This window comes from Balaenoptera physalus (genome assembly GCF_965194825.1).
Source record: "Balaenoptera physalus genome assembly, chromosome: 4".
In the NCBI taxonomy this organism is placed as follows: domain Eukaryota; kingdom Metazoa; phylum Chordata; class Mammalia; order Artiodactyla; family Balaenopteridae; genus Balaenoptera; species Balaenoptera physalus.
In genome coordinates, this window is record NC_138891.1 from 78,290,232 (window position 1) to 78,305,086 (window position 14,855).

Genomic DNA, 14,855 nt, shown 5'->3' on the forward strand with positions numbered 1-14,855 from the left:
TTCTACTTGGTTAAACTTCTCAGATAATTTCAGTTCTATTTCTTTACTCTAGAGACCTTCATCTTATATTTGTTGTCCTCTTGCTCCAGTCAGTATTGTTTATCCTGTGGGCTTGTTGCATAGCTGTAGTCTTAGGTAATTTCTTAACTTCTTTTCTTGTCATCCTTGTGACTTAAATAGTATTGTGTTTTTGATTTTAAATTCCATCATACCATATTAAGGACCCTGCCTGTGAATATAAATTTTGCGTTACCAGTAGATGTAATTTTAGTGATTAGGTTTGATTTTTGAGTCATGTAAATGTTTTAAGTAATTGTAAAACAAAACTAAATCAACATGAGGGAGGCTATCCTTAAAAATAAATAAAAGTAATTAAAGGACGCTTACTGTGTATCATGCTTGTTGTGGTTAAACTACATAGAAAGGAATTATTTAATAAACTTTAAAATATGACAATATGATTAATTGTCTATATTGGGATATACCGTAAGGACAAAAAAAGTATAAACAAATCTTTAACTGCTTTTTGTAATCATATAGGATTGATATTTATTCTGAAACTATGTATTCTTATATATGAATACAGCAAATAAGTATTTATGTATTTAATACTAGGAACCTGGATTTTTGTAGCTTAAAATATGGAAATGTAAAATCAAAGAAGTTCTATAAATTTGAATTGGTAATATCACTAGGGATTCATTATATATTTTCTTTAAACACACACACACCCCCAGCTTTGTCCTGAAAACGCCTCGAAGCAGTGATGTGCCTTGTAGCAGTGAGCACCCCTCGTACCCTGGGATGGCGGTCATTAGAATTTCTCTCTCAAAGGAACGAGGCTCCTTGGAAAAATAGCTGATTCTTCATTAAAGATAGGGAGTGTTCAAGGTGAGCCTATAATGTTTTTTCATAACATAAAGCAAGGAAGTTAAGATGTGAAACTGTGGTGAAAAGACTCAGGAGATAGCTTAAACAGGCTCTCATTAGCCAAAAGTAGGATATTTTGAATTTCAGAAAGGGTACTATGAGGACTTTGCTTCCAGCCAAAGTGGAGTAGCAGGGCCCAGATTTACCCTATTACTCAAAGCAACCAACAGTAAACAGACAAAATACGTGAAACAACAGTTTTAAGACACCAGACATTAAAGAACTTATAGCTATTCTTCTCAAACTATTCCAAAAGATTGAAGAGGAGGGAACACTCCCGAAGTCATTATATGAAAAGCCGCCATCACCCTCATACCCAAATCAGGCAAAGACACTACAAAAAGAAAATTACAGGCCAATATCTTTGATAAATATAGGTGCAAAAATACTCAACAAAATATTAGCAAACTGAATCCAACAACGTAAAAGGATCATACACCATGAACAAGTTGGATTCATTCCAGGGTCACAAGGATGGTTCAGCGTATGCAAATGAATCAATGTGATACATCACATTAACAAAAGAAAAGACAGAAACCATGTGATCACTTCAGTAGATGCAGAAAAAGCATTTGATAAAGTTCAATATCCATTCATGATAAGAACAGTCACCAAAGTAGGTATAGAGGGAACTTAACATAATAAAAGCTTTTATGACAAACCCACAGCCAACATAATACTCAACGGTGAAAAGCTGAAAACCTTCCTGCTAAATTCTGGAACAAGACAAGGATGGCCACTCTAACCACTTCTATTCAACATAGTATTGGAAGTCCTAGCCACATCAGTCAGACAAGAAAAAGAAATGAAAGGTACCCAGATTGGACGGGAAGAGGTAAAACTGTCATTATATGCAGATGATATATGATATACTCTATATAGAAAACCCTAAAAACTCCACACAAAAACTTTTAGAACTAATAAATGAATTTAGCAAAGTAGCAGGATACAGGATTAATATACAGAAATCCGTTGGCATTTCATTGCACTAACAATGCAATATCAGAAAGAGAGAGTAAAAAAAAAATCTCTTTTAAAATAGTGTCCAAAAAAAAAACAACCTAAGAATAAACCTGACGAAGGAGGTGAAAGATGTATACCTTGAGAACTATAAAACATTGACGAAGGAAATTGAAGACGATTCAATGAAATGGAAAGATATCCCATGCTCTTGGATTGGAAGAATTAGTATAGTTAAAATGGCCATACTACCCAAAGCAATCTACAGATTTAATGAGATCCGTATCAAATTACCCATGACATTTTTCACAGAACTAGAACAAATAATTCTAAAATTTATATGGAACCATAAAAGACCCAGAATTGCCAAAGCAATCCTGAGGAAAAAGAACAAAGCTGGAGGCATAACCCTCCCAGACTTTAGACAGTACTACAAAGCTAATCAAAACAGCGTGGTATTGGCACAAAAACGGGCATGGATAAATAGAGAATAGAGAGCCCAGAAGTAAACCAACACACCTACGGTCAATTATTCTTTGACAAAGGAGGCAAGAATATACAATGGAGGAAAGAAATTCTGTTCAACAAGTGGTGTTGGGAAAGCTGGACAGCCTCATGTATTGATAAATCAGTGAAGTTAGAACAGTCCCTCACACCATATACAAAAGTAAACTCACAATGGCTTAAAGACTTACACATAAGACATGATACCATAAAACTCCTAGAAGAGAACATAGACAAAACATTCTCTGATATAAATCATACCAGTGTTTTCTTAGGTCAGTCTCCCAAAGCAAAAGAAAGAAAAGCAGAAATAAATGGGACCTAATCAAACTTACAAGCTTTTGCATGGCAAAGGAAACCATAAACAAAAAAAAAAGACAGCCTACATAATGGGAGAAAATATTTGCAAACGATGTGACCAACAAGGGCTTAATTTCCAAAATATATAAACAGCTCATACAGCTCAACATCAAATAAAGAAAACCCAATAAAAAAAATGGGCAGAAGACTTAAATAAACATTTCTCTGAAGAAAACATACAGATGGTCACACATGCATGCACACACACGCACATGCACACACGCACACACACACAATGGAATATTAGCCATAAAAAGAATGAAATATTGCCATTTGTGGGAACATGGATGGACCTGTAGAAAGTCATAGTAAGTGGAGTGAATCAGAAAAAAAGACAAATATATGATATCACTTATATGTGAAATCTAAAATATAATCCAAGTGAATCTATATACAAAACAGAAATAGACTGAGACATAGGAAACAAACTTACGGTCACCAAAGGGGAAAGGGAGGTAGGGGAGGGGTAAATTAGAAGTATCGGGTTCACAAACTACTATACATAAAATAGACAAGCAACACGAATTTACTGCATAACACAAGGAACAACATTCAGTATCTTGTAATAACCTATAATGGAAAATGATCTCTCTTTAAATCACTTTGCTATACACCTGAGAATAATACAGTATTGTGAATCAACTATACCTCAATTAAAAAAAAAAAAGACATCAAGCATTCAATGACAGTAATCTCTAGAGATGGGAAACAAATGAGGTGAGCTCTACAACTTGCCTCAGCTTGCTGCCTGAGAGTTTCCCAGTTTCAACATAGGGAAGGGGAACTAAGGCAGAGCCCATAGATTGCCTGAGTTGAGACAGAGCTGAGTCCCGGGACACCAAAACAAATGGAGTTCATAGGATGGAATACCAGAAAGGAGAGACCTGTATTCATAGAGAACTGGAGATCTTCAAAGGATTTCCTTGAATATTAAGCATGTACTGATCACATATGTTTGAGGAAACTACCCAAGGCTGGAGAAATACCCAAATGGATTAGAGGGAACAGTGCCTGTCACTTATATAGGGCTAAGAATAGTGCCTGTTCCCCTAGCCAGACTGGAATAATTCTTGGGGCATTAGGTATTCAAGAGAGTCTTGCCTCAGTAGTGGAGATTAATTAGCCATAGAGTTAGTACTGCTTCAGACCTACCTAGCAAATCATAAAAGCAAGATCCAAGAAGATCAAACTGTTTCCATATTACTTAGCTACATATCAGAACAATGCCCAAGAAAATTTATAGGAATGCAAAAATATCCAGTACCCAGCTAAGTCAAAATGACAATGTCTGGCATCCAAACAAAGATTATCAGGTGTACAAAGAAGTAGGAGAACATTATCATTAATCAGGAGAACAATGAAATAACTGTATTATGTTCAAAACATTAAGTAGAGGCATAGAAGATAGAAAAATGACTCAAATTGAACTTCTAGAGAAAAACTACGATGTCAGAACAAAAATACACAGATAGGATCAATGGTAAATTGGAAATTGCAGAAGAGAAGATTCATGAACTTCAAAGGATAAGACTAGAAACTATCCAAAATGAAAAAGAGAGGTAGAAGAATACACGCGTGCACACGCACGTGCACACACGGAAGAGCAGACATCAGTGAGTGATGTGACAACTTATAAGAAACCTAGTACATGGTTTGGATCCCCGAAGGAGAGGAGAGAGGGTGGAAGAGAAAAAAATGTTTGAAGAAATAATGGCTAAAAACTTTTCATAATTATTGAAAACTATAAACCCACTGATCCAAGAAACTCAGTGAATTCCAGCCACGAAAGACATGAAGAAAACTACACTATGGCATGGTATAGCCAAACTACTTAAAACCAATCATAAAGAGAAAGTCTTAAGAACATCCAGAGAAAACAATCGTGTTATATAAAGAAGAACAAAGATAAAGTTGACATCAGATTTCTCATTAATAGTGTATAATACAAGCCAGAAGACAGTGGAAAAACATCTTTAAATTACTCAAAGAAAGAAACTGTCAACTTTAAATTCTGTAGCTGGCAAAAGTATTTTTCAAAAACTATGGAGAAACAAAGCTGTGTTTAGGCATACAAAAACTGAAAAAATTCATCACCACCAGATCTGTACTACAAGCAATGTTGGAGGGTGTCCTTTAGACCAGGGGTCCCCAACCCCTGGGCTGCAGACCGATACCGGTCAGTGGCCTGTTAGGAACCAGGCCACACAGCAGGAGGTGAGCGGTGGGCGAGCAAGCGAGCGAAGCTTCATCTGCCATTCCCTACCGCTCCCCGTTGCTTGCATTACCACCTGAACCATCGTCCCCCCACCCCAGTCCATGGAAAAATTGTCTTAGGTCCCTGGTGCCAAAAAGGTTGGGGACTGCTGCTTTAGACAGAAGTAAAATAATGCCCTGAATTACTTTGAAACAAATCCCAGGCATCAAATTATTTCATTTATAAATACTTCAGTATATATCTCTGAAAGATAAAGGCTTACCAGAGTAGTACAGGCATACCTTGTTTCATTGCACTTTGCTTTATCATGCTTAACAGATATTGTGTGTGTGTATGTGTTTAATAAATTGAAGGTTTGTGGCAGCCCTGCATCAAGTGTGTTGGCATTATTTTTCTAATAGCAGTTGCTCAGTTCGTATCTCTATGTCACATTTTGGTAGTTTTCACGTTTCAAACTTTTTCATTATAATTGTATTTGTTATGGTGATCTGTAATCAGTGATGTTACTTTTTTTTGATATTGGAAAAAGATTATGACTCGCTGAAGGCTCAAGTGATGGTTAACATTTTTTAGCAATAAAGTTTTGTTTTGTTTTGTTTCAGCCGCGCTGCGCGGCATGCAAGATGTTAGTTCCCCTGACCAGGGATTGAACCCGTGCCCTGTGCGTTGGAAGCGCAGAGTCTTAACCACTGGACCGCCAGGGAAGCCCCAGCAATAAAGTATTTTTAAATTAAGATATACATTGTATTTTTTAGGCATAATGCTTTTGGGCACTTCCTATAATATACTGCAGTATAATGTAAACATAACTTTTACATGCACTGGGAAACCAAAAAATTCGTGTGACTCACTTCATTGTGGTGGTCTGGAACTCAACCTGCGATATCTCCAAGTCATGCCTGTATTATCATACCTTAAAAAGGTAACAGTTCCTTAATATCAAGCCTCTAGTCAACACCCATCAGTTTTTCACCTCAAGCTTAGTAACCTTTGATGGTCATTGCCTAGATCCATTACTTTACCAGGAGTTGCAGTGATCATTTTATCATTCCTTCTGCTTTTATTAACTAGCAGGTCACTCTAAAGAGGAGCTTTTCCTGAACAAGTTTTTTGTTTTCCTGAATTACTAATCATACAGGAAAGAGAAATACTTGATTCTCTCCCTTTGTTTTCAAAATAATGAGTTGGTTCCTTAGCATCCTCCAAGGGGAGCAGTAAAGGGTGAGTGTGTATTAAGACATTATCAGGGGACTTCCCTGGTGGTCCAGTGGTTAAGACGCTGCGCTTCCACTGTAGGAGGCATGGGTTCAGTCCCTGGTCAGGGAACTAAGATCCCGCATGACGTGCCCTTGGCGCACCCAAAAATAAATAAATAATTTAAAAAATTATTAGGAACGCATAGTGTTTAACATAATAGAAGTATTTAAATTTATTTCAGCTATTACTCTTTTCTAACTAAAAAAAAAATCTTTGTGGTATACAATATGTCATATGTTATTGACAATGTCAATATGGCATTGATATATGTCAATGTAGTTGACATTCAATAAACTGCACAATTTGATGAGTTTGGACATACGTATATATCTGTGAAACCATCACCATAATTAAGATAGTGAATATGTTTATCTCCCCAGACTTTTCTGGTACACCTTTATGGTACCTTTTCTCTACCCCTCTCATCCTATCTCCAAGCCACTTCTGATCTGTTTCTGTCACCACTCGTTAGTTTGCATAAATGAAATTATACAATGTGCATCTTGTTTGTCCGGCTTCTTTTTTTTCTTTTTAAATCTTTATTTTGAATTTTTTATAGAATTTATTTATTTATTTATTTTTGGCAGCGTTGGGTCTTTGTTGCTGCACGCGGGCTTTCTCTAGTTGCGGCGCGCAGGCTTCTCATTGCAGTGGCTTCTCGTTGCGGAGCACAGCTCTAGGCGCGCGGGCTTCAGTAGCTGTGGCTCGCAGGCTCAGTAGTTGTGGCTCACGGGCTTAGTTGCTCCGCGGCATGTGGGATCTTCCCAGACGAGGGCTCGAACCCGTGTCCCCTTCATTGGCAGGCGGATTCTTAACCACTGTGCTACCAGGGACGCCCTGTCTGGCTTCTTTCAATCAGCTTAATCATTTTGAGATTCATATGTTGTTTGTCAGTAGCTCATTCTGTTTTATTGTTGAGTAATATTCAATTATATGCACAGACCACAATTGGTTTATCCATTCACCTGTTGATGGTAATTTGGATTGTTTCCAGTTTTTGCTGGTTGCAAATAAAGCTGTTGTGAACATTCATGGACAGCTTTTTGTGTAGACCTATATTTCCTTTTCTCTGGGATAGATATTTAGGAGCAGAATGACTGGGTACACCTAAGTAGGTGTATACTTAAAAAGCTGCTGTTTGCTAAAATGGATTGTACTGTTTTTCCTTCTCATCAGCAGTGTGTGAGTTTCTGTTGCTCCATGTCTTTGTCAATATTTGGCATCATCAGTCTTTTTCATTTTACCTATGGTGTGTGTAGTATATGCCATTATGGTTTTAATTTACTTTTTCTTAGTGACTAAAGTTGAGAGCATCTTTTCATGTGCTTATTTGCCATTTGTATATCTACTTTAGTGAATTCTGTTTAAATATTTTCCTTGTTTTTTTAATTGAGTTGTTTGTCTTCTGGATACAAGTCCTTTGTTGGATATATGTTTTGCAAATATTTTCTCCCAGTCAGTGGCTTGCCTTTTCATTTTCAGCGGTGATCTTTGAAGAGCAAAAGTTTTTGTGGTGTTCCATTTATCAGTTTTTTTTTTTTTCATTTACAGATTGTCCTTTTATATGTCAAATCTTTGCCAAATCCAAGGTCACTTAAGATTTTCTCATGTTTTCTTTAAGAAGTTTTATTGTTCTGGCTTAAATTTAAGTCTGTGATCATTTACATTTGATTTTTGTGTACAATGTAAGGCTAGGCGAAATGGACCTTCTTTTGCATATGGCTGTCCAGTTCAGGTGCCATTTATTGAAAAGATTGTTTTCCCCCACTGAATTGCCTTGGAACCATTTTTTTTTTAAAATTTATTTATTTATGGCTGTGTTGGGTCTTCGTTTCTGTGCGAGAGCTTTCTCTAGTTGTGGCAAGCAGGGGCCACTCTTCATCGTGGTGCGCGGGCCTCTCTTGTTGCGGAGCACAGGCTCCAGACGCGCAGGCTCAGTAATTGTGGCTCACGGGCCCAGTTGCTCTGTGGCATGTGGGATCTTCCCAGACCAGGGGTCGAACCCGTGTCCCCTGCATTGGCAGGCAGATTCTCAACCACTGTGCCACCAGGGAAGCCCAGCCTTGGAACCTTTTATCAATACATTCAATTGACTGTATCTGTGTGGGTCTGCTTCTGAACTTCTACTCTGTTGCATTAGTCTCTTTGTTTATCTCTTATATATCACATTGTCTTGATTACTATAGCTTTATGAGTCTTAAAATCAGGTAGTGTCAGCCCTCTTCTAGGTCATTTGCATTTTTATATGAACTTTAAGAGTCAGCTTGCCAATTTGTACATGAAAGCCTACTGGGAATTTGATTGTGATTGTGTTAGATCTATAGATTAGGTTGGAGAGAATTGATAACAAATGAGTCTTCCGACTCATAAGCATGGTGTATCTCTCCATTTGTTTAGGTCTTTAATTTGCCAGTGATTTGTAGTTTTTGGTGTATAGGTGCACATTTTTTTGTCAGATTTTTCCCTATTTCATAGTTTTTTTTTTTTTTTTTTTTTTTTTTTTTTTTTAAAGATTTATTTATTTTTATTGATTGATTGATTGCTATGTTGGGTCTTCGTTTCTGTGCTAGGGCTTTCTCTAGTTGCGGCAAGCGGGGGCCACTCTTCATCACGGTGCGCGGGCCTCTCACCATCGCGGCCTCTCTTGTTGCGGAGCACAGGCTCCAGACGCGCAAGCTCAGCAATTGTGGCTCACGGGCTTAGTCGCTCCGCGGCATGTGGGATCTTCCCAGACCAGGGCTCGAACCCGTGTCCCCTGCATTAGCAGGCAGATTCTCAACCACTGCGCCACCAGGGAAGCCCCCATAGTTTTTGATGCTATTGTAAATGGTGTCTTAATTTCAGTTTTCAATTGTTCATTGTCAATGTTTAGAAATAGTTTATTTTTGTATAATCACTTTTGTTCTAAAGCTTGCTAAACTCACGTATTACTTCTAGTAGCTTCTTTGTAGATTCTGTTGAGTTTTCTACATAGATAATCATGTTGACTATAGATAAAGACAGTTTTACTTTTTCCTTTCCAATCTGGATGCCTTTTATTTCTTTACCTGCCTGATTGCACTGACTAGCACCTTACAGCTCACTGACACCTTAAACCTTGAATAGAAATGATGAAAGTGTACATACCTGTCTCATTCCTAATCTTAGGTGAAAAATAATCAATCTTTCATGAAGTGTGATGTTAGCTTTAGGTTTTTGATATATTCCCTTCCTTGAGTTCAAGGAGGTCCCTTCTGTTCCTGGTTAAAAAGGTAAATAACTGTTTAGAATTCTTATGTCTTCTGATCCCTTTATCATTATGAAATTATCTTCTTTACTCCTGATAGTAAACCTTGATATTAATATAGCCACTCCAACTTCCTGTTAACTGACATTGTTAATTAGCATTGTTGGTTAGCATTAGCAGTCTTTTTCTACCTTTTTACTTTTAACATAATTGTGTCTTTGTATTTTGTTTCATGTAGGCTGCATGTAGTTTATTAGATATGATATATGTGTGTGTGTGTGTGTGTGTGTGTTGTGCTTGCTTTAGGGTTTATATCTTTAACTTATAGTCTGCCTTCAACTTATACTATACCATGTTATGTTTCATGGTTTTTACTTATACATGTGTGTTCTCAAACCACTAGTCTGTTATTACTTTTGTTTTAAATTGTCAATTTTTTTTAGACAGCTTTATTGTGATATAATTCACCTACCATGTAATTCACCCATTTAAGCTTTACAATTCAATGGATTTTAGTATATTCACAGAGTTGTACAACCATTATCACAATCAATTTGTGAACATTTTCATCCCTGCCTGTTACCAGTCACTCTCCATTCCCCATCTCTCCCTACCTCCCCCCAGTCTACTTTCTGTCTGAGTAGATTTGTCTGTTCTGGACATTTCATATAAATAGAATTATACAATATATGGTCTTTTGTGATTGGCTTCTTTCACATAGCATAGTGTTGTCAAGGTTCATTCATGTTGTAACATGTGTCAGTACTTCATTCCCTTTTATTACCAAGTAATATTCCATTGTGTGGATATACCACTTTTTGTTTATTCATTCAGTTGATGGACATTTGGGTTGTTTTCACTTTTTTTTTTTTTTAAATTTCAGCTAATATTCCTTCAAATAGTTTTTTGTTTAAATTTTTATTTATTTATTTATTTATTTATTTATGGCTGTGTTGGGTCTTCGTTTCTGTGCGAGGGCTTTCTCTAGTTGCGGCAAGCGGGGGCCACTCTTCATTGCGGTGCGCGGGCCTCTCACTATCGCGGCCTCTCTTGTTGCGGAGCACAGGCTCCAGACGCGCAGGCTCAGTAGTTGTGGCTGACGGGCCCAGTTGCTCCGCGGCATGTGGGATCCTCCCAGATCAGGGCTCGAACCCGTGTCCCCTGCATTAGCAGGCAGACTCTCAACCACTGTGCCACCAGGGAAGCCCTCAAAGTTCTTTGATCTTTCCCACTTCAGAGATCTTCATCCACAGGCTATTTCAGCAGCTGCTTTCCCATGACATAATCCTAAACCTTATCACCAAGAACACCTCTGACCCTAGAATCTTTTTTTTTAATTTTTTATTTTTTAATTTATTTATGGCTGTGTTGGGTCTTCGTTTCTGTGTGAGGCCTTTCTCCAGTTGCGGCAAGTGGGGGCCACTCTTCATCGCGGTGCGTGGGCCTCTCACTATCGCGGCCTTTCTTGTTGCGGGGCACAGGCTCCAGACGCGCAGGCTCAGTAATTGTGGCTCATGGGCGCAGTTGCTCCGCGGCACGTGGGATCCTCCCAGACCAGGGCTCAAACCCGTGTCCCCCGCACTGGCAGGCAGACTCTCAACCACTGCGCCACCAGGGAAGCCCCTGCCCCTAGAATCTTAAACCTCAATGTACCAATCTCTGTCAGACTCTCTGCGCCATGTGGCGCATGGGCTTAGTTGCTCCACGGCATGTGGGATCTTCCCGGACCAGGGCTCAAACCCGTGTCCCCTGCGTTGACGGGTGGATTCTTAACCACTGTGCCACCAGGGAAGTCCAATTTCACTACCTTTTAACGATTTCTGGTGTTTGTCATTCTTTTTTTTTTTTTTTAATTTCTTTTAAACTTTATTTATTTTTTGGCTGTGCCTTGTGGCTTTTAGGATCTTAGTTCCCCGACCAGGGATTGAACCCATGCCCTCAGCAGTGAAAGCACAGAGTCCGAACCGCTGGACTGCCAGGGAATTCCTGGGTGTTTGTCATTCTTTTTTTAGATCTTTATTTCATCTGGTATCATTTTCCTTATGTCTGAAGAACATCCTTTAACATTTCTTCACGGAGCTGGTCTATTGGTGATGAATTCTTTCAGCTTTTGCATTACTGAAAAAAGTATTTTACCTCCATTTTTAACAGTTTCTCTCCCCTTTTTTTTTGATTTCTTTTTTTTTATAATTGTACTATGGTTGATTTACAATATTATATTAGTTTCAGGTGTGCAACATAGTGATTCAATATTTTTATAGATTATACTCCATTTAAAGTTATTATAAAATAATGGCTATGTTTCCCTGTACTGTACAATATATCCTTGTTGCTTATTTATTTTATACATACTATTGTTAGTTTGTGTCTCTTAATCCCATACCCCTATCTCATCCCTCTCCCCTTCCATCTGCCTATTGATAAACACTAGTTTGTTCTCTATATCTGTGAGTCTGTTTCTCCTTTGTTATCTACATTTGTTTGTTTTATGTTTTAGATTTCACATGTAAGCGATAACACAGAGTATCTGTTGTTGTCTTTTTCTGTCTGACTTATTTCACTAAGCATAGTACTCTCTAGGTCCATCCACATTGTTGCAAATGGCAGAATTTCATTCTTTTTTCGTTTTTTGAGGAACTTCTGTAGTGGCTATCCCAGTGGTCGCTTGAGATACTTTAACTGTGTTTGATCCACACTCTCTGGTTTGCATTGTTTCCAGCAGCAAGTCTGCTGTCAGTCTTATCTTTTGTTTCCCTGCATGCATGTAAGATGTCTTTTTTCCTTTGGCTGCTTTATCTTTTATCTTTTTATTCCTGATTTTAAACATTGATATAATGTCCTATCATGTTTTCTTCATATTTCTTCCTGGAGTTCTTTGAGATTTTGGATTTGTGGTTTGTATTTTTCACAGATTTGGAAAAGTTTTGACCATTAATTTTCCAAATATATTTCCCTACCCCCATCCTTGGGGCTCCAATGCATGTGTAGTAGGCCACTTCATGTCCCACAGCTGACTTATGTTTTGTACATATTTTCTCAGCCTTTTTTCCATCCCTTTTATTTTGTGATGGCCTTAAATTCACTAATCTTTTCTTCTACAATATCTAATCTGACCGTAATCACCTCCAGCATACTTTTCATTTGAAAAATTGTATTTTTTATATCTAGGTGTTTGATTTGCCTTTTTTTTTTCATGTGTTCCTATCTCTCCGTCTCATGGTTATACTTTCTTCTACTTTTGAATACATGGAATATATTTATAACAACTATTTCAATTCCTTGTCCAGTTCTTCCATCTTTTCCGTTTATAGGTGGTTTTGATTGATATGATTGCTTTTTCTTTTCCTCGTGGGTGGTCTTTTCTTACTTCTTTTGCATGCTTATTAGTAATTGATTGAATGCCGAGCATTGTAAATTTTACCTCCTTTGTCGTTGGAGTTTTTTGTATTCTTTTAATATGTGTAATTCTGAATGTATCATTGGATGTAGTTAAGTTACTTGAAACCAGTTTGCTTTTATGTTCCATTGGGCTGGACCAGAACAGTCTTTAATCTGGGACTAATTTACCTCACTACTGAGTCAATACCCTTCTGAGTATTCTCCTTAGTGCCCCATATATTGGGAGGTCATTTCTATTAACAGCTAGGTGAAACATGAATGATTGCTTGACCTGTGTGACCTTCAAAATTTTTCTGCATGCTCCTTGAAGGCGGTTTCTTTTCCAGCTTTGGACCTTTTCATCACACACCTGCGCTTGTGAGTACTAAGCCAGTAAAGACTTAAGGGGAACCTTCCACAGATTTTTGGAGTTCTGTGTTGGTCGCTTGTCTTCAGTACTCTGCCTTGTAGATTCTAGGTGTCTTGGCCTCATCAGTTCTGAATGCTGTCTCCTCAGTTGAGGGGGCCTCTAGACCCTGTTTAGGTTCACCCTACCTGTGCTGCAGGCTAGAAGCTCCATCCAGGCAATCTGAGGCAATTGTAGGACTGACCTTGTTTCTTTTCTTCTGAAGGATCACTGCCTCTGTTGTCTGTTGTCCGATGTCTGAAACCTATTATTTTAGGGATTTCGTCTGCTTTGTTTAGTCATATAGGGTGAGAGGATAACTTATTATTACTCTGTCATGGCTTAATGAATAAGTGTACTGCCTAGGATGTAACGGAAGGCATCTTAGTGAGTTGCCGTTAGCGAGAACTATTCTCCTTTGCCTGCACAAATTAATGGGTGCTTTAAAAGTAGTGTTCAAGCAGAGGTCATTTGTCATCATTGGTTGTTGGACAGGTTGGGAAGGTCAGGAAGCCTTGATCCATTGTCCTTTAGGGTTATGAGGGAGGTATTAAGTCATTCTAACAGCATTTTTATCCTATTTCCCCTGATGTGTTGGTAAGATTATCCTATCACCTACTTCAGTAGTGAAGAGGGAAATGACCAAGCATGCCCCAGCTCCTTTTTCAACCTTATGTGTTTTTTTAATATGTCATGTAGTGTCAGGCCTCTCTTAGTAAGTTTTACCTCATCAAGGGTTGGTGATAGTATGATGTGATACTTAATTGCATTAGATTATAAGAGTGGAGAATTCTGAAATAGTTCCTCATCAGGAAAGGTTGAAGGTGGCACAAACGTTAGAATTTAAAAAATGATTTTCAAAAAGCTCCATCCTTATTGCCTTTTAAAAGTGGGGTGCCGAGTGTTTGGATGTTGAACTACCTTGTGTTAGAATTATTTTAGTAACAGACTTTTTATTTTTCAGTTATTCAAGCGAAGAAATGTTGCTACAGCAGAAGAAGAAACAGAAGAAGAAGTTATGTCAGATGGAGGCTTCCATGAGGCTCAGATTAATAACATGGAGATGGCACCAGTAAGTAGGATAATGAAAGAACCTCTTTTTACTCTTTTTCTGATGAAGATATGAGGTTAGATCTTTTTTGGAGTTTAAAAAAATAAGGTTAGGGGAGTTCCCTGGTGGCCTAGTGATGAGGATTCTGGGCTTTCACTGCAGTGGCCCATGTTCAGTCCCTGGTTGGGGAACTGAAAGCCTGCAAGTCGTGTGGTGCAGCCAACAAAAAAAAAGGTTAGATGGCTACAAAAAGTACTTGGCATTTCATTTTTAAAAGGAAACTATATCTGTAAACTCATGGTTCATAAAATATTTATTATATTTTGAATAACATGCAGTTAAACAGAATTAACTAATTATGAGATCAATTCAGCTATTAAAACTTAAAAGGATAATTATAAAATTATTCCTTAAAAGTTGATAATAAGTGATACTTTAAAGGAAATTCCAATTTGTTACTCATTCCAAGTACAAAATTGGACATATTCATATGATTTTAAAAATTGATTCCACATCACAACTATTGGAATTTTCTGTTGTAACCCATTTTGTAACTTTCTTGAGGTTG

The 14,855-nt window shown here is 37.8% G+C and overlaps 1 protein-coding gene across 1 annotated transcript in view; it reads left to right on the plus strand.

The window, feature by feature from the left end:
- Positions 1-14,855, plus strand: part of KPNA1 (karyopherin subunit alpha 1) — a 76,742-nt gene that overhangs the window by 28,405 nt on the left and 33,482 nt on the right. Inside the window, exon 3 of the mRNA XM_082459488.1 lies at positions 14,201-14,308. Coding sequence (XP_082315614.1) covers positions 14,201-14,308 — 108 coding nt within the window. The remainder of the gene's footprint in view (positions 1-14,200; positions 14,309-14,855) is intronic.